At 41.5% G+C, this 13,638-nt stretch overlaps 1 protein-coding gene across 5 annotated transcripts in view; it reads left to right on the forward strand.

The window, feature by feature from the left end:
- The window catches only part of RNF144B (ring finger protein 144B), a 153,722-nt gene that overhangs the window by 123,693 nt on the left and 16,391 nt on the right, over nt 1-13,638 (forward strand). For all 5 annotated transcript variants that reach the window (XM_090039406.1, XM_090039405.1, XM_090039408.1 and 2 more), the window contains one exon: nt 6,296-6,356. In XM_090039406.1, the coding sequence (XP_089895532.1) occupies nt 6,296-6,356 (61 nt within the window). The remainder of the gene's footprint in view (nt 1-6,295; nt 6,357-13,638) is intronic.

The following is a 13,638-nucleotide window of genomic DNA, read 5'->3' on the forward strand; positions in this document are numbered from 1 at the left end:
AACAACAGTTGCCTGTTATGTAGCTTCTTTTAAAGTGTTAATAGACAATTGTGTTTGATGACAAACAAGTTATTTGTCTTTTGAGACCCAATCACCTTGAAAACGGCTTGGATTTGTTCCTGGTAGTTAAGAGTTAGAAAAAACTTGCTATGTCATCCAGTCCTTCTTGCCAGTGGAACATTGTTCTATACTCGATGACCTTGTCTGCCTCAAGCCCTTACTGGTATAAATTCACCGCTTCATACCTCATGTATATACATGCTAAAATAGTTTGCACTGGGGCGGCTTACTCTGCTTTCAAACGGAGGTAAACTCCACCATTGTATTTACACTAATTAGCTGAATTAGAGAAAATCCCCAGTAGGCAAGGCTTATGTCAATGGTTTTCCACCTTCTTATACTCAAGGCACCCCTTGGAAAATACCTGTCTTCTGTTTCCACTCAATTTTTTTTATTACAGAATAATAATAGAACACTTTTTCTACTGCCAGAAGCTCAGGAAGACCACACCAGGTCAGACTATTTTAAATGCTATGGATTTCTATTTGAAATCTCTGGGTTTATCTTGTCAATCATACTTGTACACATAACTGTGCTACCATTACCTGGCACCCTTGAAAAGATCTCAAGGCAGTCTAGGTATCAGGGCACTTTGGTTGAGAATCACTGGCCTATGTATTCTAAGGCCCTGGGCAGGGTTTATATTTGTACCAAGAAAAAGACATTTTTCTTGATACAAAAAGTTAATGTCCAGGTACTCAAGCAGGTTGTGGAGAAAACTTAAGAGCTTCTGCTACAAACCTCTCTGGCAAAGATAGCAGTCTCCAAAGTCAAATTAAGGATGTATTTACTGTATTTTATTTTTTTTTAATTTTAATTTAGCAGCTGAAAACAAGGGAGAATGTTAGCTGATTACATAATGCTGACTCTTATAGCAGTACCAGTCACTGCACATCTGGTCATTGTTGGCCACAGTCTGTAGTTCTGTGGTACTCTATTTCTGTTTTGTTCACTATTTCCAATTTGCCATATTGTCTAAGGCTTATAGAACTGGATGACTGCAGAGTGCCTATATGTATGTGACTAAATTGTATCCTTTTCACTGGGGATTTTTAAAAATAAACCAGGCCTGATTCTACTCTTGCTAGCACAGTTTTGCCATTTTTCGTTCTGCTGCCATCCCTAAAATTACAGCTAATCTATGCTGTTTACACTGGGCTAGAGTTAACAGTGCTAGCATCCATCTTCTAAAGAAGCGGTGCTCGATCTTCAGGCCCTGCAGGCTATGAGTTGTGCAGGGCCAGTCCGCAGTCTGAATTGGACCTTGCCAACTGGGATCAGACACCAGGGCTCCGTGCCACCCTATGCCGATTCACATAGCTGCTCCTGAGCAGGAGGGGAAGTGAGAGCTGTTCATGTGTCCCTTTGTGATCTCTCTACATCTCCACTGTAAGACTGAGAGTATAAGCACAGGCCATATCTATGTGGTACACCTCCTAGCTTGGGCAGATGATGAAGGTAGTATGTAGAGCCTTGGCTTTACTCCTTCCAATCTGTTGACCAGTGAAATAAATAAGTAAATTGTTTCTGGCGTGCTTCTGAGTGCTGCTTCTAGTATAAAGAACAATCTGGCAATGAACCTTATTCTTTCTGCTTTTTATCTTTTTTCTTTGTTTTCTTCTCTTGGCAATCCACAGTATTGAACTCCAGAGATAATATCAACAACCCATTTGTTGAATAAACTTAAATGGTCCTCACTATCTACTTCTAAGGCACAGTGTCTCAAGAAGTTTAACAGCATTTCATACAATCTTTTTGTTTTTTAAGACAAAAAGTCTTATTGTTGTAAGAGAAGTGCATAGGTGTACAAGTTCCTAATATATATAGACAAATCAGAAGCTAAATGTCAAGTATATATTTGTAAAGCTTTTCACAAAAGTGCATTTAGTTTCTGTTATCCATGTACATTTGTATAGGAACATTAACATAATTAAAAAAAATCTCTCTGAAATGTATCCTTTGGCATTTCTGAACCAGCCTCCATGTCTGATTTCTTAATCCAGAATAAACTTTAGCATTTTCCGTTTAGATGAATACTTGTTATTCCTCCCTTGCTACTTTTTAATCAAGCTTGTTGTTTTGATTCCTGATGTAGAAGCTTTGGGTGTGCATAGATATACGTGGTTGTGGATTATTGGGATATGAATGGGATTGCCAGGCAGTAGGAAATGTAAAATATCAGCTAAATGTACCTCAAAAAAATGCCAGAATGGGAGGAGATGAACATCGATATTTCTTTTCAACCTTGTCACCCTTGCTTTCAGAAAATCTTCCCAAAGCAGGGAAGTGCCACTTCTTTCCTATGAAATGCAATGGCTTGAATAAGTAATAATCACTGCATGTTATAACTCAGACCATTGGCATCTCCTACGGTCACATGTACAGCAGGCACGATGGTATTTTTTTGAAGGAATCAATTTGGGTATTTCTTAAGGCAGCTGGAACACTGGGATGTTTGTGGGACAGGTCCTTAGCCTTGCTTTGTCCTTGTTGAGTTCCAGTTGTACAAAGGAACCAGGAAACTTGATTTGTTTGTCCACCCAATAATTTTTGTGGCATGAAGAAATTAACATTATGCTTCCTACTTTCCACAGCATTTCCCAGAGACGGGGATGTCACAGGAGTGCTTCTGCAATTCTAAATTGCTGCAAAGATTCACTGGCCAAGAGGTAGAGGGACAAGGGCTGGCAATAGTCAGCCCTGGGTACAGGAAGTGACAAGCCAGCGTAAAGTCACGTATGCTACCTTCCTCCTTCCAAATGTATTTTAGTCATAGCTCAGAATCTAGCCCTGCTTGCATAACCCAGATCGATTATGTTTTTGATTGTTAAGTAGGGAGTGAATATTTCTTACGCAAGATGATTTCCACACATCAATGGGCAGGAAAGAATTGGTAATATTTTGTACCTGTAGAACACATTTATTCAGAAATTTTACATGCACCCTACAATCACTCCTGAGAGGACTATGTAGTGTCTCTCTTTTTAAAGACAGAACTGTGGTTACCTGATTTGCCTCTAGATCAGAGTAAGTCAATGACACTGCTAGAAGTAGAATGCAGAGTCTTCTGGCTCCTTAGCCTACAGCTGAGCTACTTCAGTGTACTTCTCTGCCTGTATCATAATGTAGGACCTAATCCAAATCCCACTGAAATCTCAAAGATCAGGTGTATATTGCAATTAGTCTCTAAATTCACAGTATAATTAAATGTTCTATATTTAACCTTTTTCTATAGGCTTGCCCTTATAATATTTGTTAAGAAACACACATTGCTTCTCAGGGTTAGGGTGTTTTGGGAATTTTGGTTTTTAGCTTGTTTTGTCTTGTTTTGCAATGAGCACATATATATATGTGGAAGGAATAAAGTCTACAATGAACTTTGAACCATTGTGCACTCCACAATATATTCATTGACTTTAAGCAGAGCTATGAATAACAGTCTAGTTCCCTAAGGTTCTTGTGAACCAGGGGTGACTGGTTTTAAAACTAGTAGCAAGATTTATTTCTGTCTCATAGTGCTGTTGGTAGTGTGACTACGTGGTCTAAAACTCCTAGGTATTGGGTTCCTATCTCTGGAGATGTAAGTCCATAGGTGCTGAATAGTGAGCAGATGCTGCCAGTAAGGGACTTCTATTTAAACAAAAGAAATGAAAGTTCTTGGTATTGACCTTATTTTGCATAGTTGTAAAGTGAGGCCAATGGTGAATACTTCTGAAAACCTCAGGATAAATAAAACTGTAATCTCAAGAAGCTGTTTGTCAAAATAATAATAAAAAAAATCATCAATACTAGAAGAATAGAAGTCAGACTTGAGAATTACTGTTTAGTACATTCATGATACCACACACACTTTTAAATATCTATCTGCCTGAAAAGCAGATGGCCTAACTGTTCTCCAAACTCTGTTTAGATTTCAAGTCCAGAATATGGATAATACCAGCATTGCATACTTCTTGTAGTTATTTATAATGCTCACTGATTCACATCATTTGTTGCTGAAATTTTCTAACTTTCATCTTTCCTAATTTCGGTTAGTTCTTGCTATATTTCTAAGAATGTTTTCTTTAAACTGATAAAAATTTAGCAGTTCCTTGTACCCTAGAGAGATATAAAAGAAAAAATGATTTATCCTTTTAAAAGACAATGTATGCTAAGTTGTATTTAATCAATTATTGAATTAGAAAGAAAATAAACATTTCAAAGCATAAGCCTATGGATGACTCAACTGAAACTGCAAAGACCTGCCAATGTTTCAATCTGCTATCAAATCCTTTCATTTCCTTGGTTACAAATCTTTTAAGCACTGCTAGAACACTTACATTTTGATGTTAGTGACATTATTGTTTGTATATAACAAGGATTTAAGTCAAATAGCTGCCTTTTAAATGTAATTTTATATTCCAGACTGATTGATTGATTTCTATCTTTTAATAAAATAACGACAGTTATTACATAAAAATGAATCTATTCTTTGCTTTTATTTCCTTTTCCATTCACCCTGGCAAAAGCCATCCACAAGCAGGAGAACAGGATTTTTTCCCTACTGTTTTGAATTCTTTTTTAGGCTGATGCCATGAAGGTGTTTTGATACCAGTTTGATATTCCCTCAGTGAGGCATTGATTGGGCCCTACCTCTGGAATCTGAGGGCTATGATGCCACAGTGTTTCATGTGCTGTGCTAAGAGCTTCTACCCCCTCTCAGAAATTATGAATGTATATCTGTAGAAGCTGCAGTTGCTCAGTCCCTCAAAAGAATCCTGACATATGAGGAAAAGGTAAGGGAGCTGGACTTCTCAGTGGAAAAGAGAAGATGCTTAGGTGGCCTAATGGAAACCTTCAAAAATTATTGCAGACGGTTTTTAGAGCAGGGTTGGGCAAAATGGTGCATCCAGCCAGCAGCTCCCACTTGCATTGCTCTGGCAGGTCTCCACGGAGACCCCGGGATTGGTGGGGCTGTGACATTGTGGGGCCAAGGTCTCCATGGAGACCGGCCCACAGTGCAGGGCAGGGTGTGTGGCTGGGTGGGGAGCTGCTCCAGGGCCAGGGCAGGATTTTGCAGCAGTGACAATGCCCTCAGCTAGGCAGGACAGAGCTGCAATCCGCTGCCTGCACACTCCTGGGGCAATGGATCATGGCTCTGCTCTGGCTCCAGCCTACACTGGCATTGTCTAAAGATCCTGGCCCCAGCCCTGGAGCAGCTCCTTGCCCAGTCACATGCCCTGCCAGTGTCTCAGGCTGGTCTCCATGGAGATACTGGCTCCCTTCTCTTATGGCCCTACTGCTCCTGGGGTCTCCATGGAGATCTGCCAGAGCAATATGGGGGTAGAGGGGAGACCTGGGAAATGGAGTCCACCGTGGGCCCAATCAGACCTGTGGGCTGGATTTTGCCCACCCCTGGTTTAGAGTGATGTACACTATTCAGATACAGATGATGGGCTCAGTATCAAAGAGCAGAATGCCACATCTTCAGCTGGTGTAAATTAGTATAACATTATTGGCTTCAACAAAAATGTACTGATGTATACTAGTTTAAAGAAACCTCTCTAAGTGTGTGTCTTGGACTAATAATGGAGGATAGAGCTTTTCAGCTCTAGGTTATGAGTTAGTCTAATTCAGCCTAGGTTGTTAATATACATACATAGTATGTATGCACACACACACACACACACGAGCTAACCTCTCTTTAGTTACCTTCATGATGTGAAATGGGTTTAGTGACTTCAGTTAATATCCCAGGAACTGGGATTCACAAATATGTGGATCGCAGAATCTAGAATCACTGGTCGTGTCCGTTGTAGCCACAAGACCAAGGAAGGAATGTAAATAGAGAGAAAACAACCTTTGGATCCCTCGAGATAACCCTTATCATCAAACTTTAGAAGCATAGATGAGGGAGACTTCTATGTTTGCTGCATCTTGTGTGTGTGTATATAGCAGATTTAAATCTCTAGAGCATCCAGTCTGTTAATTTCCATTAGTACTAAATCTACAGGAAATATGTTTCTAAAATGTTTAGAATGCTGTTCATATATAACGTAATAAATACATGGGCTAAGTTAGAAGGACATGCGACTGAAATGGAAGACATTCCTTTCTTCTGGACTTGTAAGTCTAAGTGTTGAGTAATATTTGTGGGGGGTGGGAAGGACAGTAGAAAAGGAAAGTTGATTTAAGATTATACTCAAAAGAGTCAAACTCTAACATTTTTTTCCTATCCTTATGTTTTTCCTTTCAGATTGCCTGTTTGGTACCTGTTGATCAGTTTCAGTTATATCAGCGACTGAAATTTGAACGAGGTGTGGACCATTTATTTTATATTTATATTACCTTGGCTTAAAAGGGAGGGGGGAGGAAGGATTAATTTTGACTATCACAAAGCACTGCGTTTTCAAGCAAAGACTTGGAGGTTTGTGGAAAAACTTCATTTTGATATAGTTAAGTACAAGTAGCCAATAAGTTGGTGCTCACAGTGAGGCTTTTATTTGCAACTTCAAAGACTACAGTGGAAGAAAGGTACTCAGCTACACGTTGGGCATGTCTACAAGTTGCTGCATGATGATGTTGCTATGGCACCATGCTTTCATACTTCCTTTTGGAAGTAGTAAAGTTGGTGCAGTTGGTGGGTACTGCATCACATGGGCAGTACATGCTTAGATTTCTCTGCTATGTCACCATAGCGGTGCACAATAAGCATGGAGCATACCACTACTGCAACATAGCACAAGATCATGTATAGACATGTGTGATTCCTACCTGGCCATAGTGTGCTGTATGGCAACGTAGCTCATTGCTATATTGCTGTAGGGTGATGTGTAGATGTGCCCTGTAAAATAACCTGTAAAATAAATCTTTCAATTAGGCTTTTTGGATTCTTGGCAACATTTTCAAAGTTATTTGCCCCAAACTGTTATCTTAGCTTCAGAGTGCAGGAAGGCAGGTACAGATGACAGAAAAGGAGCAGTGTGTCAAATATTAGTATTGATGGAGAGTCATGGTATGTCCTAGCCTTCCATACATCCACGCAGATCTTTGAAGTTTCTGCTTTCAGTGTGGGGTAAACTCAGTTTTTATGATGGGATGACGTAGAGAAAACACTTACAAGGGAATCTTCACTGGGGTTCTCTTCTAGAAGCTCCTTTTTGATTGTTTTACCACGGAGGACATGATCTTGCTCATTATTATTAACTAGTGCCTTGTCCTAAAACAAGTATAAGTATATACAGACATATCAATTGTATCAATATCAAATTATACTGATATAATCTGTTATGATGTACCTGTTATGTCCACATGATCCTGTAGCAATGCAAGCATAACAAAAACATTGCAAGGTTAATTCAGTTTCATTCAGGGTTCAAATTTTAGCAATTTAGCTAGTTTGTATTGTCATAGGAGCATACAGATACAATAGTTATGTTGTAACAGCTGACAGGTGCTCCCTTCTTCTTTTAAAGTGGTTAAAAATGAATAGCCTCTTTGACACTGAGGGTTTATGAATTATAAGTTTAGTATGTCACTGGAAGTGAACATTCTACTTTGGGAGGTCGGCTGGGACCCAACCCTGCTCCAGGACTTCCCTGTCTGCATCTGTCCTGCACCTGGGCCAGAGAAGGAGGGCTCTGGGGCAGTCTGCTCTGCCCCATGCAGGCTGTGCCCAGCAAGGCGCTGTTCGCCCCCCTGCCTGCCAGGCTCTGCGTCCCAGCCTCCCCCATCCCGCTCCCAGTGCTGGACTCCAGCTGAAACCCGCTTTCCCTTGGCAGAGCGGGAAGGCCTGCATCCTGAGGCTGAGAAGGGTACCAGAAATGCTGAGAGATGAGGGGAGAACCTGCCTCTGCTTGCTGGCCACTCCCCACACCAGCCCCACCACAGCTCTGGGCCAGAGAGGGCACAGCTCCACCTGGCTGGGATTGGGGTGGGGCGGGGAGAAAAAGAGCTGGGAAGGCAGGAACTAGCAGCCCAGAGCCCTTGGGGCTAGGAGACTACTGGGGCTTGGGCAGGAGTAAGCCCAGGCAGCACCAGGAAATAGAAGAGCACTACACTGCTGATCCCAGCAGGGTGCTCCTGACCCAGCCCAGTGTGGGGAGGGCAGGGCAAGGTGGTGGGGTGGGAGGTGGGAGGGCAGTAGATCCTGGGTTACCCTTTATTTCAGAAAGTGATCTTCACCTTTAAAAAAGTTGGAGACCACTGATTTAGCATGATAAATTTAAAAAACATAGTTAAATGCAGATTGCAAAAGGCACATTAGATTGCAGCTATAATAGTTTCCACAGATCCAAATCAAGAGGCACATTTATTTCTATAATCATCTCTTATTTTGATTCCTCTTTTCATGTAAGTCTTTGGGAAATCATTGCAGTTTTTCTTTTTTTGTATAACAAGTGACCTCTTCTTTAGGGTTTGATAGAAAGAACAGAAAAATATAGGCAAACTCTTCAGAGTTAAAGTAAATATCCTTTTACTTAATATCCTTAAAGAGTGATCTGGCCTTGTGCAGGGGGCAGAACTAGATGACCTTCTGAAATCCCTTCCAACACTACTCTCCTGTGGTCCAGGCTAAAGGATTAAAAAAGTGAAGGCTATTAGAATATGTTAACTTGATTGTTTTTAACAAAGTATTGGAAAAATTGTCTTTGGGTTTGTTTTTGTTTTTTGGAGATAAGAAAGAGTTGTAGATGGGGATGATAGTAATAGTCTCACCTCTCCTACTAGATGCTGCATTGTCAGCTGAAACATAACCTGGTCAAAATGGCGAGAAATAGACATCACCAAATGGAGCAGATCGGCTGTGCTGCAATGTGTCACAGAACATTGGATGAACCACACATTGACCCTTGTTCTGCCTGCGGTGTGGGATAAGGGACAATGTGAACTTGCCACTTTCCCTGCTGAGTAGAGAACCCCAACTTCCCCATGTATGTAGAGGCATCCTGAGATTACTTGCAGTGTCTCCCTGTAAGCAGGGAAGAGAGCAGGTGCTTTGGAGGCTTGAGAGACTCTCAAGACCCCAAAACATCTGCCCATGGTTGCTGAAGGATACGGCCGCCTGTACTCTCCCATACAGAGCTAATAGACATCTCATCATATAGCAGCAGAGTCTATACTTGATCTTAGCCCTCAAGAGGCCAAGAAGTGAGAACTTTTTGTTGTGCCACTGATTTTTGTTTTAATGTGTGGCAAAGGCCAGCACCATCTATTGGCTCACAATTTGTGCCACTCTAAAAATTCTCTTAGGCAATCACCTCTTTCTACGTAATGGAATTCCTGATCTTCAGCTCTTCTCCACTCTACCCCCATCCTCCCCATTCTGTCACTTTTCTGACAACACCAACAACCTCCCACACACTTACAGCCATAACTGTCATTTTTAATTTCTTCCCTTTACCCTAAATGTCTCAGGCTGTGTCCAAATTCTCCCACTTCTTCCTCTGTAATTTTTCTAAGCTCTTTTCCCTTTATGACGGGCAACCCTGTCATCCTAGTAATCCCCACATCCCATATTAATTATTATAATCTCCTCCTTTCCAGACTTCTGAATACCCTCAGATCTGCTTTAGCATTACTAAGACGTTTTCTTCTGACTGTTCTGATAATACCACTTTGCTGGCTACCTCAGGCCTACTGCATCAAGGTCTAGGTGCTTTTTCTCAGCACCAGTACCTTTCACAATTTTGCCCGTACCTATGAGTCTGTTTGTTTAATTGCCTCCCACTAAAATTCCTTCAGCTCCTTTACTTTGCCAACATCAGCATCATTTGCTGGCTTCTGCACACACCTTCCTGCTCCTTCTCCCTCTTGGGCATGCTACACCAATCCTGGAGTGACTATCAGAGCCACTACCCTCTTGTCCTTCAAATTTATCTTCAAGACACATCTTTTGTTGAGAGAGATGGCTGTAAGAAATCAGACAGTTCATAGTGGCTTGAGGGGAAGTTGGGATTAGTTGTGCTTTCTTTGTTAGTGTTTTTAAGGTGAGCAGATGTACCTGTGTCCCTCGTTTCTGCCAATTACCATCTTAGTTTGTAAACTCTTTGAGCAGAGGCCAGGTGTTTCTATATGTTTGTAGAGAATCTTGGATATCTAGGCCTCTTCACTCTACTAAATATTTAATCCTATTAATAAATAGGGGATCATCCACTAAATCAGTGCAGCCTTCTTTGCAGTGAAAAGTTGGAGTTCTTTAACTGTGGTTAAGTGTAGCAGATTTAGGAATGGGGCAAGGGGGAATTGGTGTACCTGGCTAGTGGTGGAACACTCTGCATAAGCAGGGAGCTCTGACCACGCCAGAAGGTGAACACTGCTGTTGTTAGCCTTTCCCCTCCCTCTCTACTTCTCACTGAATTCAACATGAGGGAAAAGGAGGGAATGAGCAGCACTTGGACCCTTGGCTCATGAAAGCAGAGTCCCTGACCAGACTCTACACTGAGAACACGGCCAAAGGGGGTGCAACCATGACACCACACTGCCTCTGGATCCACCCCTGGTGGATAGTAGCACAGTAAAACTGTTTAGGGTGGGAATTAAAGAAGACTGTGCCCACCTGAGGTAACTGGAATGCAGTTCACCGAGTGGAATTTGGACACAATGCATGGTTTGTATTTCTGTTACTGGGAAAACTTGCATGTGGTTGCTAGGGACCACAAATGATCAGGACCTCTATTTTATGTTGAATCGAAAATGTAGCACATTTAATGCCATGCTTTGCCTTTACACTGTGTGAAAGGCATTGGCTCAGTACCGATTCAAAGGAAAGAGTATTACCCACTGATCCAGAAATGCCACTTCCTGTAGCATATGCTATTTTCTTAGGCTTTCTCCCAGATCTTACCTAACTGCTGGTTTTGTGAGAGCTGACCAGATCATAGCCACTATGGTGTGGGATTGGTCTGGTGTTTGGGAGACATCCCTCCTTAACCATGAATTGGGTTGGCTACACAAGTAGTGAGACTTGGAGAAAAATAACCACCCAACCACAAATATTTAACAACCTTGTAAAGTAATGCATTTCCTTTATTTATTTGGTTATTTTTAACTGCCGCTTTCTAGGCTTAGTGTTTCTTTCTGGTTTAATTTCTGCTCCATATTAAATCAAATAGTACAACTGAGCAGTGAAGGTAAAGTCCCACCTATATATTCTTTGTGAAATGGATGGGCAGAAAGTTTTATTTCATGAATCACTTATATCTTGCTACAATGATTCCTGTAAATCTGTAAAGCTTAAAAAACCTGATAACTGGATGTCTAAAGCAGACTTCCTTCCCTGTCTTCCCTCACCTTTTATTTTTGAAAGAACTGAAGTTTCCAGAGTATGCCACATAGTTGTTTATATTGGACAATTTGTTTCATTTTTACTGCTCTGTATTGATGGGGGGGGAAATCCATTCTTCCTGTTATACCTCTGTAGTTGCAGGGGCTAGGTTCAGTGAACAATATGTACAATATGCACATGTGTCATGTTGTAGCATGATCCCATATAGTTTGGAGGATAGCTTGGGAGGTGCTAAAGTAGTGCTGTGTGAATAATGATTTTTTTCAGTTTGGCATATGAACCCAAAACAGTAGTAATCATTATATGGATTAATCAATTTGGGTCAATCCTAGATTAAAATATTGGTGTGCTTTTTCTTGCCAAAATTAAGAGCCAAAACATTGTGCTTTGTGTTAAGCCAAACAGAATGTTTTGTTTTGGGGCTCATAAGAAAAGCAGAGGAAATAGAAAGGCAGATTTACACAGCTGTCTGAGGAAGAGGCAAGTAGTACACTCAGTGTACGTATCAAGGATGCACAATTCCCTCTTCTGCCCCAGGATTTGAACCCATGTCACCCATCTCCCAAGCATGAGGTGATGAAGTCATCTCAGGTGTGGTGTTCTAAATCTCTCCTGTTAACACTGTTCCACTTTTGCAGATGATTATTAATAAATAAAGACCCATTAATTGGAGCACTGACTGGAACCCAGGTGTTGTCTAATCAGGAGGTTAGAGTCATTGTTGCTCTCTTGCTTAATGACTGCTTAAATATTTTGCACAACAGGAGGAACTGCAGATACTCCACACTGACATGTCCTGTAGCTTGATGGCTAGGACACTCACCTGAGAGCTGGGAGTCCCAGAGTCAAAGCTCTGCCCTGAACCCAGAGATTGGTTGCAAAGAGCTGATTTGAACATGGCTCTCTCTCTCACCTCTTGGGTGAGTGCCCTAACTGCAAAGGTATTCTGAGGTGGTGCATTTTTGCTATGAATTTGCAACTATTCACATAAAAATATGCCTAATTCTAATCTGGACTGCTCTGAGCTCCCATGGGGAGTTCAGGGAACTCAGCAACTGCGGCTTAAACAAAAATATTTCTGTTTCAGTTAGACTTTAATGGACACAGAGCTGTGAGATCAAAAGTGCCTGCATTTTTACAGGGGCACATGAATATATTGGTTCTGATGTTGTGAAGTAAAGGCCACACTTTTAGAAGATGTGTTACCTAGCAGCATTTATTCAAAATTCAATTAGCTTGAATCAAGGTATAAGGATGGTCAAACCAAAGGCTTTGATTTGGCTCATTAAAAACATGGAAGATCTTAGCATGAAATTTCAAACTGGGTTTGAAGTTTGAAGACCCTCCACTATTCCAGTGTTTGGCAAAAGTTCCATTCTCTGATTTCCCAGTGAGCATTTCTCTATCTGCACATTTTCTAGTCTCTGGCTCCCAGGGCACAGGATTTGTTTCGCTGCATAGCAAGCTGTCTGGGCCTCACTGAGCATTCTGTGAGGTGAGTTCCAATGGAGGTTTACTGGAAAAGGTGTCCCATTAGATGTGTTGAAGAATAACTGAGAACTAGACCAGTCCTACTTAAGGCTGTCACCCCCATCCATTTCCTGTGGCTGTTCCCAAAAGCTGCCTGAGGAGGAGGAGTTGCAGTTTACATGTGCTGCTGTAAACTCTAAGCTCCAGATAAACTTTTGCAGTGATACTGTGGTAACGTGCAGGTTGGGCTCTTCCAGGTCATGCATGTAAGCAGGGAAATCTGCCTTTTGAGAAGTCTCAAGGAGAAACTGCTTCACAGTGGGCATGTTTACACATTGCCCTAAGGCAATGTAGCAATACGTTACATCACTGCGTGGCACACTACGGCAATGTAGCAATCACATGGGCCAACACGTGATCACCAAGTACATCACCAGAATGGTGTGCTCTCCCAGTATAGCGTGCCACTATAGCGAGGTAGCTGGGAAATTTACTCAAGCACCATGCACATGGCACAATAACAGCTCGTACCGCACCACGCTTTAGTACTTCCAAAACGAAGTACTTAAGTACAGTGCCATAGCAACATTGCTGTATGGTGACGTGTAGATGTGCCTAGTGATTATCATCCAGTTGGGGTTCACTTCAAGTGCAGATTTCTTGGGTCAAGGGGGAGTAGCAGTGGAAAAAGGTACTCACATTCACACATCTTGGTGAGTGTATGCAACACAGTGTCTACATCCAAGTGGTAACAAAGGTATCTAAGATTGTGTGATAACATCTGACAAATATTGACCTTTTAGGCTAGGGACAGACATTACACAGAAACTGGTTTAAGTGAT

The sequence above is a fragment of the Crocodylus siamensis genome, chromosome 3, assembly GCF_052110815.1.
Source record: "Crocodylus siamensis isolate JL-2025a chromosome 3, ASM5211081v1, whole genome shotgun sequence".
In the NCBI taxonomy this organism is placed as follows: Eukaryota; Metazoa; Chordata; order Crocodylia; family Crocodylidae; genus Crocodylus; species Crocodylus siamensis.